We start from the raw sequence: 14908 nt of genomic DNA on the forward strand, positions 1-14908 counted from the left end.
ACAAATTTAATCAATCAAAACATAAAGTGTCTACTACGAGAGTGTACATGATTTGTTTACAAAGTAGTTATCATACAGCCATCACTGCACATTTCTGATATCACTTTCAGTTGCCTGCTTCATTGAAAGTTTCTTTTGTGAGTCTATGATTTCATCCACATTGTCAACTTTGGCATCTCTACATTCATATGGCTCAAACAGTTGGTTAACTTCATCCACAAACAAATAAGATAAATTAAAAGTGCTGGCATGTGCATCCATTGTTTGTTTACAATAGAAAGTAGTTCCTTTATGAGTGTAATATGAATTGTGCATGCGAGTGCAATATCATAAAATACTGAATGATTCTGACAATGTAAAGTTAACAGAGAAACAAATGAGCATATAATAATTACCATTATTTCAAATGTGCAAAAGCATCCTAAACTTATATTGATCTCATAGTTATATTGAATAAAACATCACTTTAAAATATAAACATGGTGTCACCAACCTATGGCACATGTGCCAGTAGTGGCACACCAGACTCTTCGGAAATGCCTGTGGTGTGAGTTAAGGTTTTGAACTAAAAATAATAATGAAATTAAAGGGACAAATGTGACTTGGCGTGCAGCATTGTACAGTTGATCAGATCTGGCACAGCAGTTCTAAAATGTTGCCAGATGATTATGGCAGGAGTGATATGTATACTAAAAATTTAATTGTCTTGCATAATTTGAAATAATATGCTTCTATTTAGTGACAAATCTCTCTGTCCAAACAGGCCAGTGCTGCCATCCAACCTTCACAGCATGGGGACTTTTTTGATCAAATGGTCCAGCCAACTATGATTTATAGGGATCTTAGTGACAGATCTGTCTTTTTAGCCATACCGCCAGCAACATGTGCTTACTGTGGCTGAGATTTCAGTGAGAAATCTGTTCAGCCGGACCCTTGGAGCAGCCGGTACCATTGATAGCTGGACTGTTTTCTATATCGCCAGGCCAACCATACATGTTGCAAACCAGCCAGCTGTCCCAGAAGTACCAGACTTCCATATGTTCACTACTTATCTACATGGGAGGGTTACAGACCTTTCAAGATGGCATTGAGTCATCAATGCCACCTGGTATGGCTTATCTAGAACTGAAAGCAGAACCTGGTCAGGACTCGACACACAATTAGTGTGACAAAGCTCCTACAATCAGCCATACTCAGACCCATTCAATGAACAGACTGAATTTAGCCATAATGCCACAGTTGAAGACATTTATAGGGTGTTGGAAACTTCAGAATGCCCTCCCCTCCTGCTGTTACTTAAAACTGTAAAGTTAAAGCATCGGTAGATTTCAACCAGGAGGAAGAGACTCAGTCCTATCTGCTCCTTTCCCAATTGGCTAAAATTAAGGAGATGAATCAACATGTTGGATAGAAGTGCAGATTCAGCGAATTCTAAAACTTTTTTTTTTAGGAAGCCAAGTATCAGAGACATTTTCATTTTACTGGTACAGCACTCACTTTGTCTTCAGCACTGATGTCCTGGCCCCTGATTAAAAAAAAGAAATCTAGCAGCAGGTCACGTATCCATTTAACTGTTTTAAAGAGGGCAAAATGTGGTCCATGCCATGTCCAAGCTCGTGCAGAATGTAGTCATTACATCTGATTATTTCAAAACACCTGTGTGGGTTGAGTGGCAAGTTGGAGGGCACCACCATTGTGGAGAGAAGATAAGCAGACTAAGGTAAAGGGATCTTTTGTCATGCCAGGAGACAACATTCTAACAGAGGTAGGAGGCAACCATACAAAGGCAGCAAGAAACTTCCTAACTCTAGACATTGACCTACCCATCCCAGTGTCCACAGACAGCCTACCTGTGGTTGCCTGCCTCCTTCAATATCAGGTTCACTGGATCTCCCAACTTCCTCAGACCACTTTGGTGATCCAGACCGATTGGGAGATCCACTTCAGTTCAGAGGGGCTTCTGCTTTCATTTATCCTACCAACTCCCATTTTCTCCTCTCTCCTCTCCCAGCCATACAGTCAGATTGGGAGAAGGATGCCTTTTTACATTGAAAAACAGGTGGTGGAAGTTGTGCAAAGTCCACAATCTTGGGTTTTATTCAAGGCTGTTTCTTATTTGGAATGTGAACAGCAACCTGAGTTGCCTCACCAATTCATTTTACCTCAGAAATTCGAGATGGAGATGGTGAGATCAATATGTTTCTCCATCTGATGGGATGAGTATGCTATCAGTCTTTATATGACCAATGCATATTTTCATGTCCCTATCAGCCCTGCCTCACAGAATTTTTCCATTTTGCATACTGCAATATGGTTTATAAATTCAAATTCCTACCATGTGGCCTCAACATCAGCCATTGGGTTTTTGCCGAGTTATAGATTGCATCATCACCCAGTTCCAGTCAACTTCATCGACAGTGATGGCAGCATACCTGGATGACATCCTCCAGAAACATATGGTAACTTGTATTCTTCTCCATGGCAGGATTGGTCTTCTTTCACTTTTAGATCATGTAAGCTTTCTAGTGAACTTGGAAAAGTCTGACTTCCATGCATCCCAACTTTTTGCCCATTTGGGTATCAAGTTTATCACAAACCTGAATCTGGTTATGGCTTCCTTGTGTTTGTATAATCAGAATCATTGAACTAGTTGAGTCCATTTCCAGCAAGACTTGGATTTCAGTGAGAGAGTTCTTGCAGCACCTCTGATTATTCCATGCAGCAGCGGACTTGATCCCACTCAGCCGTCTTTGTATGTACCCCGAGTGGCCGAGTGGTCTAAAGCGCTCTCCATTACGGATCACTGCCATCTCACCTCTGTCTGCGTGGGTTCGAGTCCAGGATTCGGCCAATGTGGGTATGTGAGAAAGCTTGCCAGTAGCTTCTCGTGGGTCGGTGGTTCTTCTCAGGGTTTTCCCGGGTTCTTCCTCCACCATTAATACTGGCCGCCATGCATAGCCTATCATGTGCTGAAAAATGGCGTTAAACCCCACAACAACAACAACCCCTTACAAAAGATTTTGCTTGCACAAAAATGTGCCTCTTTTCAAGTCCCCTCTATGAAACAGTCATGATCATGTTGATTTTTCCTGCATCAGTGGTGGAATCTGGTTTGGCTGACCATGAAAATGCCATTGGATAAATCAAACAGTTGAGAGGGGTTGTGGGTATATGCCTCCCCCACCCCATATTCTTGATACCAGAATAATCCAGAAGTTACGGGGTCAGAAATCCAAGCTGATTCTGACAGCCCCACTCAGATTGGAAAAAGTCCTGGGTTACCTATCTACTCAATTAAGCGATAGATCTGCCTAGGATGATTATGTCCAGCCCCATTCTTCTCAAACTGCCATGGTAATGGGTGTTCCATCCCTGATTGGACCATCTTCTTCTTCATGCTTGGCTCTTGTCTGGACATCCTTGCAAGGCAAGCAATTTAGAAGGCCCTCTTCTCTCAAAGTTTACGATGGATAGTGGCATGTTTTCAGGGACTGGTGCCATATTAGTAATATCATCCCTCTGAGTGCCTTCATACCATATCTGGCTGACCTTTGTCTTTGGCTCTTTGAAGAGAAATAGAGAACCCCAATTCCTATCAAAGGGTACCACTCCATGATATTGGACACATTCTGGCATCCTTGTAGATGTGATATCAGGCATGATAATCTTGTTATATGTTTAGGCTCTAATAAACAGTAACAAAAGAAAGAGTGAAAACAGCAAGCTTTGAAAAAATTAACAAATAATTTATTTCCCTGGAAAAGTGGAAAGGTAAGAACTTACGGTTTTAAGAAATCAAATCTAAAAATAATCCACGAATTAAAGTTTAGAAGTCCTAGTATTGAAATGTTCTAATGAATTCAAGTTTGAGTCCCAACGAAAAATCCAAAATGGAAGGCGATGACGTATACTGTAGTCAGTAATACACTGATGTGTTTACAGATCTTTGTTATTCCACAGACAATAATATTTCGGTGTTTGAATTTCCGAATAAAATTTAAAGAAATGTCTTTATCAAAGAATTCTATATGAGCACTCAAATATTTCCAGGAAAAAGAATTAATCTTTTAGAATCCAAATAATTTTAATAAAAATTAAAATATAACTCCAAACTGGTCACAAACAAACACTTTTCTGGTGTCCAAACTGAGAAATATCTCTCAAAACATCACTATTAAATATAAATAATTTCAGAAAACCCAGAATTGTGAAATACAGGCTGTTTAAGTCTTAAAAATCACGTACTCCCAGTATGACCTTGATAAAAACTAATCATTTTACTCCAAGAATAAAATAAAAATAGAAAGTTGTTTACTTGTCTCAGTGATTTCTGAATCAAGGTTGGAAACTAAGTCAAAATAGAAACAGTGTTTCTGTTATTAGGTGTTTATGAAAAGAGTCAGGTCAAACTGAATTTTCTGGAAAATATCAAATTCCTAGTGAACAAAATTACATTACTTTGACATGTAATGAAATTAAAAATAAAAAGATTTTAAAACTTACAAATAATTAAATTTAAAAAAGTATAAGTTAAATATAAGTAACAATAAAGATCTGTCAGGTCTTTTAGCCAGTTTTGATCTCAGTTGACCAAAATCCTTCACTCTGTTCTGAAATGGAGTCTGTCCTGGGTTTTAACAATTCATGCCTTTAGCCATATTTCACTAAAGTTGCTATGATACAAATTACGTTTCCAGATAGCTTTAGCTGTTTGAAGACACATATGAAACACCCACCTGGTCACAGGATGATGCTGTTGAACACAAAGAAGAATCACCTGTCTGCTGCACATTATCTCTGTACAGTTGAAGAAGAAGCTTCCTTCCAGTTGAAACTAAGACCTTGATGTTCTTCTCAGCTAATGGTTTAACCAATTTTTGATGCAGTCCAATTTTCTGGAATGTCCGCCCAAGTTGACTTTGTCGCAGTGATGGCGCCCTGGTTAAGTTCTGTATTGCGAACGCTGGTCAAACAATTAACAGTTCGTCTTGATATACAAGAAGCCATTGCGAGTTGAATAAACAGATGATTCCCAAAAGATGCAAAGTAACATGTGGTATCAGCAAACTGAAGAAGGATGGTTTCTTTCCACAAATAATGTTACAAATTAAATGCACCATCTGCACTAAAAGGAATGCATCTCTACAGGTATATCAGTTCTATGAATGACGCCTAACTGACATTGTTTGATCACATGCTTCAACTCAGATCTGATTGGTTCAGTATGACAATGTATCTAAATTTCGTTACTAGCTTATTAACATATATTGGCTGCAATGACATCATGTCTGGGCAGAGAACCATAGTAGACAAAGAGGGGCCAGAGAAGGATGCACTATGTATTACTTAAACTACATTTAACCAATTAAATTATAATATATTGTCAGGTACTCTAGTGCTCCTGTTAGCAAGGGAATTCATGTTTACAAGTAAACACCTTGTAATAAATCTTGCACTGGTTATCATAGGTTTGGAATTTAACAAGAAACTGATCATTGCTGTGACACATGGTCATACTTACTCTTCTTTGTAATCAGTACTTTCTAGCATTCTAAGTGAACGGAATACAATTTCAATGCCATTTTAGTGTAGTAACGATAAATGGTTTTTCTTTCTTTGTTTTCATCACCAGATCATTCGAATGAATAATGAGCGCTTTGCCATACCCGAGTTACTGTTTCATCCATCTGATGTTGGGATTCATGAGATGGGGATAGCTGAAGCTTTGATGTTGTCTGTTGAATCGACAAGTAAAGGTATGATGTTTCCTCATTGATTTCATCCTGAGTAATATTTAGCTTTCCTCATTGATTTCATCCTGTGTGATGTTTAGCGTTCCTCATTGATTTCATCCTATGTAATATTTAGCTTTCCTCATTGATTTTATCCAATGTGATGTTTAGCTTTCTTCCATGAAGATGTGAAGAAAGAAAGATTTTCTCCAAGCTTATTAAAAGATCTTGACATAAAAACATGCCTTTACATTTTTTTTAAAACCCTTATTTTGTAAATGTCTAAATGGAATTCCAGTCTATCAGGTTAATCAACATATGACTTCTTTTATTAATTTACAGTCTAGTGAATGAAGCAGAGCTGTGTGTACACATTTGAACAGTGTCCTACCCACGTCAGTGATGAAAACATATGTAAATAACACATTAACTTAACTTACCTGTAATGTATCTCTTTTACTGTACATTATGATGTGTTACAGAGTTTGGTACTTTAGAAAAGCTACAGTACCAGGTCAAAAGCGAGTAGTCATTTACACTGACGTCATCAGAGCAAAACTAACATCATTGTTATTTTCAGAGAATTTCCTGACATAAAATATGAAAGAAAATGGTACTTTCAGAAGAACTCTGTCCATTGGCTCTTATCACAGCTTGTAATCACATAAGTGTAGAGTCATAAAGTCGTTTGGTTAATAATAATTTGTACTGTTTATTACTGTTCTGATTAATCCATGTTTCCTGAGCATCACTCATTGATGCAGTTTGATTAATTAATCGAGTATGACATACCGATAAATTTGTGAAATTATAATTATGATTGACATGGGAAAACCCCAAAATATAAAAATTTAATATTACAGTTATAAATATGATAGTATAAACTATAATAAATTAATGACCATATGAAGAATATTTTGTTAAATTAATACATTTTTCCATTTTGAAATATAATTTAGCCATGATGTAAGCGACCCGCTTTAAAAATGGAAAGTGAATTTTTTTATTTCCTGAAGAAACAATCAAAAGTGTGGGCCTACTTTGGGTTCAAGGAAAAAGGAGATGGTCAGGCAAATAAAGACAATCTAAACCTGACAAAAGTGATTTGCAAGTTGTGCAAAAGAGAATACATGTTAAATGGTTTGTTGGCTATACAGTTCTTCAAAAAATACCTTTTTACATTCTCCTGTTTCAGTCTGGAGACATTGAGTTTTCTAGGCACTTTTTTACCTTGTGGCCATTATCTAGGTTGAATCAGGATATTGAACTTTGAGACTATGAGCCTGTGATTAGTTCAGCATTCTGCACTTCCCATGGTATTTGTCACTTGAATCCTGCCTGTCTCTTCTCCTAAAAAATGATTTAGTCAATTTGAGATGCCAGTGCTTGGAGAATGGGTGCATCCAATATGTCTTGTTGTGCTTTGACAGACAGAAGATCATGTTGTGATTAGGACATCATGTTCATGAAGTTATACAACATATTCTTCAAGGCTGAGATACTTGTTGGAACAATTTAACAGAAACCAACAACATTTATTGGGACCCATTGTATATGTTTGTGTGTGTGATTTGGATTTTTAGTGTAGCTTTAACAATTTTTCTGTCATATCGCTATAATGTCTGCAGTGTGGCAGTTTATAGTGATGTCTAGCACTGGGGCATCATGCCGCAGACATGTAGCATGATGTCCAACCCAGTCACATTATCCTTACACCAGGCTGACCAGTCCTAACACTAACCTCTTAATGCTGAGTGCCAAGCGTGGCAGCTGTTAGTACCATTTTTGTAAGTCTTTGGTATACTCGGCCAGGGATTGAACCCACGACCTCCCGCATCTGAGGCGGACACTCTAACCACTAGGTCACTGGAACAGTCTTGTATATGTTTGAGCTTGGAATTAAATTTAGGACCATAGATGTGCAAAGCAAGTAAAATAACACTGCAATATCAAGGTTACTTTATAAATGCCCTAGATGTTAAGGACATTCAAGACCATTGGTCTTAAACATTGAGAAAAGAAACGATTCTGTGGTTGAAGGGTATTTCTTATTTTTGTTGTTTTTACTTCACTAAAGTAATAAGATGCCAGTGATTTCACTTAATGTTTATTGCTGACCAACACCTGTCTTACCATCAATTAATGTTTATTGCTTACCAACACCTGTCTTACCATCAATTAATGTTTATTGCTGACCAACACCTGTCTTACGGTCAGTTAATGTTTATTGCTGACCAACACCTGTCTTACCATCAATTAATGTTTATTGCTGACCAACACCTGTCTTACAGTCAGTTAATTTTAACTGCTGATGAACACTGGTCTTACCATCAATTAATGTTTACTGCTGACCAACTCTGGTCTTACCATCAATTAATATTTATTGCTGACACCAATACTTATCTTACCATCAAGATTTTAAGATGAATCAAACATCTTTTACTGCATCATTGTTTCAGAAATGCAGCCACATCTGCTTGGAAACATATTGCTGACAGGAGGGAACTGTATTTTACCAGGATTTGAGGAGAGATTGTAAGTAAATGGTTTTTCTTGGTATTTTACAGCACAAGCAGGTTATTTAGTGCCAAGGGCATTGAAGTGCCAAAATAGCTGACCTGGTCTGATCCAATAGTAGGATTAGAACCTGTGCCCTTTCATTATAGCATGTTAACAACTCGGCCACTGCGCCTGCTGCTTTTAGTTGCCTCTTGTAATGGGGTGTTTCTAGTCTAGCATGCAGTATAACCCATCTTACCAAAGAACTTCATTGTAAAGGAAACATGTTCATCCAAGACAACATTTATCTTCATTTTGTTCATGGGCACAAGGACAATATTTTGTTATCTCTTGTGTACTTTAATAAACAGGTTTAACTGCATTAAATATTGTATCAAAACTTTCTGCAGCATTGGTGTTGATTGGCAGTGTACAGGGAAGCTTGAAGAAAAATGGTCCATTCTAATCTGCTTCAAGAGTGATATCAGACTTGGTTCTTAGGTGATAATTTACTCCACATATGCTTCTGATGAAAATGCTGGGATTATGACAACTAGCCTATGCTAACTGGCATACAATAAAATGTTATTTAGTTCCTTGTACGTTGTCTACTAGAAAGACCTTTACTCTTGGGGTACAGTTGAAGGGGATTGATTGCTCTGAAAAATGTTGTTAGAGTTGTTTTCATCCAGCAAACTTGAACCATTCCCCATGGGATTGAGGATGGTGGGAATGTGTTTGGAATATAACTTCAACTCCCATTTCCAACTCACTGCTATCTTTTCTTTGTTTTCGTAAACTCTAACATTATTGTATCCCAATTCTTAGAACCTTTTTATGATACTCTCTGAATACCACCAGAAATGTAGTACATGTTTTGTTCAGTTGAACATCATCTGATTACACTAGCCCAATTTGAGTACTGTTGGCGTAGTTGGACTGGTATATGGCAGTCAGTATATTTGGTGGAGGAAACAACACCAACTGATGGGAATCTATTGGTAAGCTTTCTCTCATACCCATGTTGGTCAATCAGAGACTTTAACTCATACAGACAGGTGAGTTTGTGAGTGATCTGTAAATGCAAATGCCATAGACCACTTGACCAACAGGTGCCCCATATGACTTAGTTCTCTGGTGATGGTCAAATTCAGCACAAGAAATTATTATTGTTATTGTTGTTATTATTATTAAACCTGTTGCTATAGGGATATTCAGCATGGTTCATTCAGCCGTTAAAAGGTACTTCCATGTTTTCAAGGAATACTTTTTCTTATGAAAAGTAGGTCATTTTTCCATTTTGAATTGTCAACACAGTTCATTCCTGGTTGGCTCACGTTGGTTATAAAATTACTTATCCATTTGTAAATATGATTAGCCACTACTGCATTGGAACACTACTCCATTTGGTAACTATGACATTTTGTGTGGCATTTCATCCACCCAATTTGTTTTTTATTTATTTATTAATTATATTAGAAAAATATGTAAAGAACAAACATCTTGAATTTAAAAAGTGATATATTTTATTCAGTTCTATCATTTTGTATTTCCTCCAATAAAATTAGAGTTTTTCCTGCATGTTTCATAGGGTTTTTAATTAGCTTCAATAACCTTTCTATAACAAAACAAACTGTTTAAACATTAAAACAGTGTTCAAGTTAACCATTAAATTCAAGGTTCTACAAACCATTACCACTTATCCATCTAACCTAATAGGTGGAAATTTGCAAAACTCAGTAAATGTATTACTTCTGTCATGACCATTTGTGAGAGTAGTGTTATCCTTGGCTCCTTGAGGTCTCAGGGTCACTCCATTGGCTTCCTGGGTCTCTGGAAAGTAGTAATTTTGTTTGACAGCTTGGTAGGCATTTTTCTACTTGGTACAACTCCTCCAGTCATCTTACCATGTTAGTACATTTATATAGAAAGAAATTCATGTCCACAGGATAAAAGAAACGGTATCTGCAAAACATGCTGGTATAAAGTCATCTTCAGTTCCTGAACTACCTGGAGGATTGCCATGACATTTTACACACACATTTATCCCATGGTCTAGTTGGTCCAAAACAAAAATTGGACATCCAGAAATTCAACCACAGCAACCATCTTGAAAATCTTGTTATCACTACTCCTTCTGAATGGATGTCATATCCAGGTGGGGTTTTCACTAAAAGATTTTGTATGGTGTCCAGTTGGTCCTTAGTGAAAATGATATTGATCTGATATAGTTGCCATCCTGGCATCTTGTTTCATTACTTCTCCCAAGTATGAAGTCATACTGACATAGGGTTTTCACCAGAAGACTTTTTCGTGATGTCAGGTTGGTTCTAAATGAAAATGGTGCCAGTCTGATGTCTAATATGGATGCTAAGGCAGCATCTTGAAATCTTCTTATATAACTACATTCACTCCTGAACAAAAAGTCATCTTGACATGGGCTTTTCACCAGAAGATTTCTTATAATATCTAGTTGATCCTAAATGGTGATTGTGCTGCTTGTAATTCCAATATGGTTACCACTGTGGCTATATATAAAATCTTGTTATTGCTGCTGACCCATCTTATTTGGATGACTGCTCATGCATTTAGGTAAGTGAGCAATCTCAGGCCCATGTTGGTGTTGTTTTCTATATGATGATGACAATATACTTGATTTCTGCATACTTTGCACATTTTGATAGAATTTAGAATTGACTGTGCTGTGTTTATGGTGCAATTCAGTTCAAGTGGTTATTATTATTATTAATATTATTATTATTATTACTGCACTTTTCTAACAAGCTCAGGGGATAATATTATATTCTGTCCATCCACCTTTTTCTATTTTACAACATATCCTCCAACCTGCTGGGTGGAAATTCACAAAACTTTGTACTTATGTTGCTACTTTGGTGACCATCAGCATGAGGGATGTCATCCTGGTCTCACCCTTGGAATCCCTAGGAATGGGGTCAAAGGTCAGATGTACAAATATGTCATTACAGCAGCCATTCTTTATATTTTTCAACCAAACTTTATTTATACAGTCATAGCAGAAAGAAACATAATGAAGGTGACAGATTTTGCATTATCATCTCTTGGTCATTGTGAGGGTGAGTTGTGGGATCTTGGGGTTAGTTCAAATACACAGCATGGGGATTCAGAATGACAAGCCAAAGCATTCATTATTATTGTTATTATTATTATTATTATTAATTGTTACTATTATTATTATTAAATTAAAATTATGGGAAGATCTTTGTGCAGCTTGGTACTAAAACTATCTAATATCGAAACATCTCTATTTCCTTTCTGCAGCTATATGGATGTCAGAAGTATGGCACCCACAGAATTTGATATTTCAATGACATTGCCAAAAAAGTAAGTCATATTTACACAGATTTAGATGCATGTTTTGTTCAGTCAGTGGAAAGAACTTGAGATTTTCTGACTGAGACATATCATAGAAGTTCTTTCACCTAACTTTGAAGGAAATGTGCATGTCATTTTGTATTTATTACTTACCCTCATTTCTGTATTTATTACTTATCCTCATTTCTTACCATTTCATTTTGTATTTGTTACTTACCCTCATTTTTTTACCATTTCAGCATATTTTTTAGCACAACTTAATCAAATTTAAAGCATACTGAAATTTTTATTAAGTTTATTTTGATTCATTGGATGTTCAGACATCACTGAAAATATCGAAATATTTCCATTACATTGTTTAGTGGTAGATTATAAATGAGTATCCATATCGAATATTATGTAAAAGATTTAAAATTAAATGGGTATGTTACAAAATGTGTTGTTTTTATGTTAGTGATTTGAGGCATTATGTTTGTAACTGTTAGATGTTTTAAAATATTAGAATTATAGATACCGTATAAAAACAGTTAATGTTTTAAACATGATCATTTCAGTCCATGCCTTGTGAGCTACATACATAGCTAAACATGTTCATTTCAGTCCATCCCATGTGAGTTGCATATATAGGTAAACATGTTCATTTTCAGTCCATGCCATATGAGCTGCATGCGTAAGTAAACATGTTCATTTCAATCCATGCCATGTGAGCTGCATGCATAAGTAAACATGTTCATTTCAGTCCATGCCATGTGAGCTGCATTCATAAGTAAACATGTTCATTTCAGTCCATGCCATATGAGCTGCATGCATAAGTAAACATGTTCATTTCAGTCCATGCCATATGAGCTGCATACATAAGTAAACATGTTCATTTCAGTCCATGCCTTGTGAGCTGCATACATAAGTAAACATGTTCATTTCAGTCCATGCCATATGAGCTGCATACATAAGTAAACATGTTCATTTCAGTCCATGCCATGTGAGCTGCATATATAAGTAAACATGTTCATTTCAGTCCATGCCTTGTGAGCTGCATACATAATTAAAGATCTACATGAGACAGAATGTAATCAGACCTATATATTACTGTGCATAGACTTGGTAATCTGTAAAATATTTTAACCTTTGCCAGGAGTCAGGGTTGTAAATAAATAGCTTAGAAGATTTTTATTTTGAAAAGGAATACATATGGTAATTGATAGTAATTGATCATGTAAGACTTAGTCATATAAAAGTTTATAAAGTTAACATATTTGCCCAAAGGATCAGGAGACATTATCATGCCCTTTTTTCTGACAGCATTATGACCCCAGTGAAATGTATTAGTGTGTATTAATCACATAATCTAATAATTGAAACAGTGTTTCAAGTGTGTGCTCTTAAAATAAGTAATAGAAAAGAGTGAAAGACAACAAGCTTTGTCAAATTTACAAATAATTTATTTCCCTAGAATACAAAGTGAAAAAGAAATAAGAACTTACGGTATTGCAAATTAAATCCCAAAATAATCCAAGAATTACAGACACATGTCCTAGTAATTTAAAGTCGTGAATAAAACTCAGTAAAGTCCCAAAGAAATCCAAAAACTGATGGCGATGACATGTATGTCATAGCTTATAGAATGTTGATGTGTCAACAGCCTTTTGTTGAATCACAGTAATATAATTCCAGGTTTACATTCAGTATAAATTCCAATGAATGTCTCTGTCCAAGAATTTTATCAGAACACTTGTATTTCCAGAGAAATAATCACTTGGATTCAATAATTTGAAAAAGAAGAAAAGAATCATCCCAACTGGACACATCATAATAAAACTTGAAAATGCTAGATGTTAGAGCACAAATGACCAAGTCCTCACAATTACAAGATTATATAGTTCTCTACTTGACCTCAGGTCATAATTAGCATTTTCTAAAAAAAAACATTACCTAATGGAAAATAACCTTCTTGAATGATCCTGAGGTTTACAAAAATTAAACCATAACCTGGACTACACTCAGGAAATTCCAAAACATAGACCCAAATAAACATATTTGCTTCTGTTAATAATGATCCTGATATTAAGACCATACACAGAATAATTTAGCTATGTATTAGTTGTTTACACAAAATAAATTAAAAGTAAGTCAGTCAGGTCAAGCAGAAATGAAGTCAATTTTGGGAAAGGTCAAGTCCAGCATACAATGTTACATTACAATAGCATGTAGTGAAATTTAAAAAAATTAAAACTAACAAACAAACAATTAAATTAAATATACATAACAACAGTTAAGAGATTTTGTTGAACCTTACATTTATCCTTTCCACATGAATGTCCCATGTTGTACAGCTTTTCATGTACTACATATTGTATTACAGCTTGTAAATTATCCACTGAGGTTTTGTTCATAGGTAGTGATATCTTTAAAAGTTTGTATCTCTGTTCCAGTCCTGTAACCTATGCTTGGGAGGGAGGAGTCCAGCTTGCCAATGATATAGACTTTGAGAAAATGTTGGTGACACGGGAACAATTCGAGGAATATGGACATAACATATGTTTAGAAAAGTTTGATGTATGATATGGCTTACTTGGGTCTCAATCAGTGACTTGGTGACTCACAAATACTGCATCCGATCTGTGGACAATCTTATATCAAAGAAATGTTCATAAATTTCCATTTCAAGATTCAGCTGTTAAGGGATTTTTAAAATCGGACATACTTGCAGGCAGAATTTATCTATACCATCAGTGTCAAGACTTGCTACTGTCCTGTCCAAGTCTTGTCAGTGACTAGGGAGCTGTTGGGTGTGTACATACAATGGCATGGATGTCTAAACCAGTATAAGAGAATAATATTGACAAAAGTACATGCTGGTAATTTACAGTGCACAGGTGACAGCTGGCAACTTGCATCGATATTGGTCTCCTTAGATTGATATTAGCATTGGATGGAAGTATAAAAAAATTTGAATGCCACACTTGTTTTTTGTTTTGTCATAACTGATACTGGTGAACCTAAAATTCCAAAAATTGTTCAACAGAAATACGACATATTATATAGACGAATTTGAACTCTTACAAGTGTGTTTGGTGAACAGTCCATAATTTAAAATATTTATAAAATTTTTATATTTATCAATGGATTCATTCTTGACACTTAATGAAGAAATTCAGGAGATATAAAATTCTGTACAGAATTGATACCATATATATTCACTTATATATGGAGTCCAACTACACAGACCCAGATCTGTCATTGCATAATGCTCTAGCAGATCTGGGTTTGTGTAGTTTGTTAGAAGTAATCAGTAGCACAAACAACATAGACCCTGATCTGCAAGT

General features: G+C 35.9%; 1 protein-coding gene across 1 annotated transcript in view; it reads left to right on the forward strand.

Annotated features, from left to right (window-relative positions):
- Positions 1 to 14542, forward strand: part of LOC149797262 (actin-related protein 6-like) — a 36123-nt gene extending 21581 nt beyond the window's left edge. The window contains exons 9-12 of the mRNA XM_089961965.1: positions 5633 to 5756; positions 8192 to 8267; positions 11532 to 11594; positions 14015 to 14542. Coding sequence (XP_089818091.1) covers positions 5633 to 5756; positions 8192 to 8267; positions 11532 to 11594; positions 14015 to 14144 — 393 coding nt within the window. The 3' untranslated portion in view covers positions 14145 to 14542. The remainder of the gene's footprint in view (positions 1 to 5632; positions 5757 to 8191; positions 8268 to 11531; positions 11595 to 14014) is intronic.
- Positions 14543 to 14908: the final 366 nt, after the last annotated feature.

This window comes from Sinohyriopsis cumingii, chromosome 6, assembly GCF_028554795.1.
Source record: "Sinohyriopsis cumingii isolate HCF-2022 chromosome 6, ASM2855479v2, whole genome shotgun sequence".
Lineage (NCBI taxonomy): Eukaryota > Metazoa > Mollusca > Bivalvia > Unionida > Unionidae > Sinohyriopsis > Sinohyriopsis cumingii.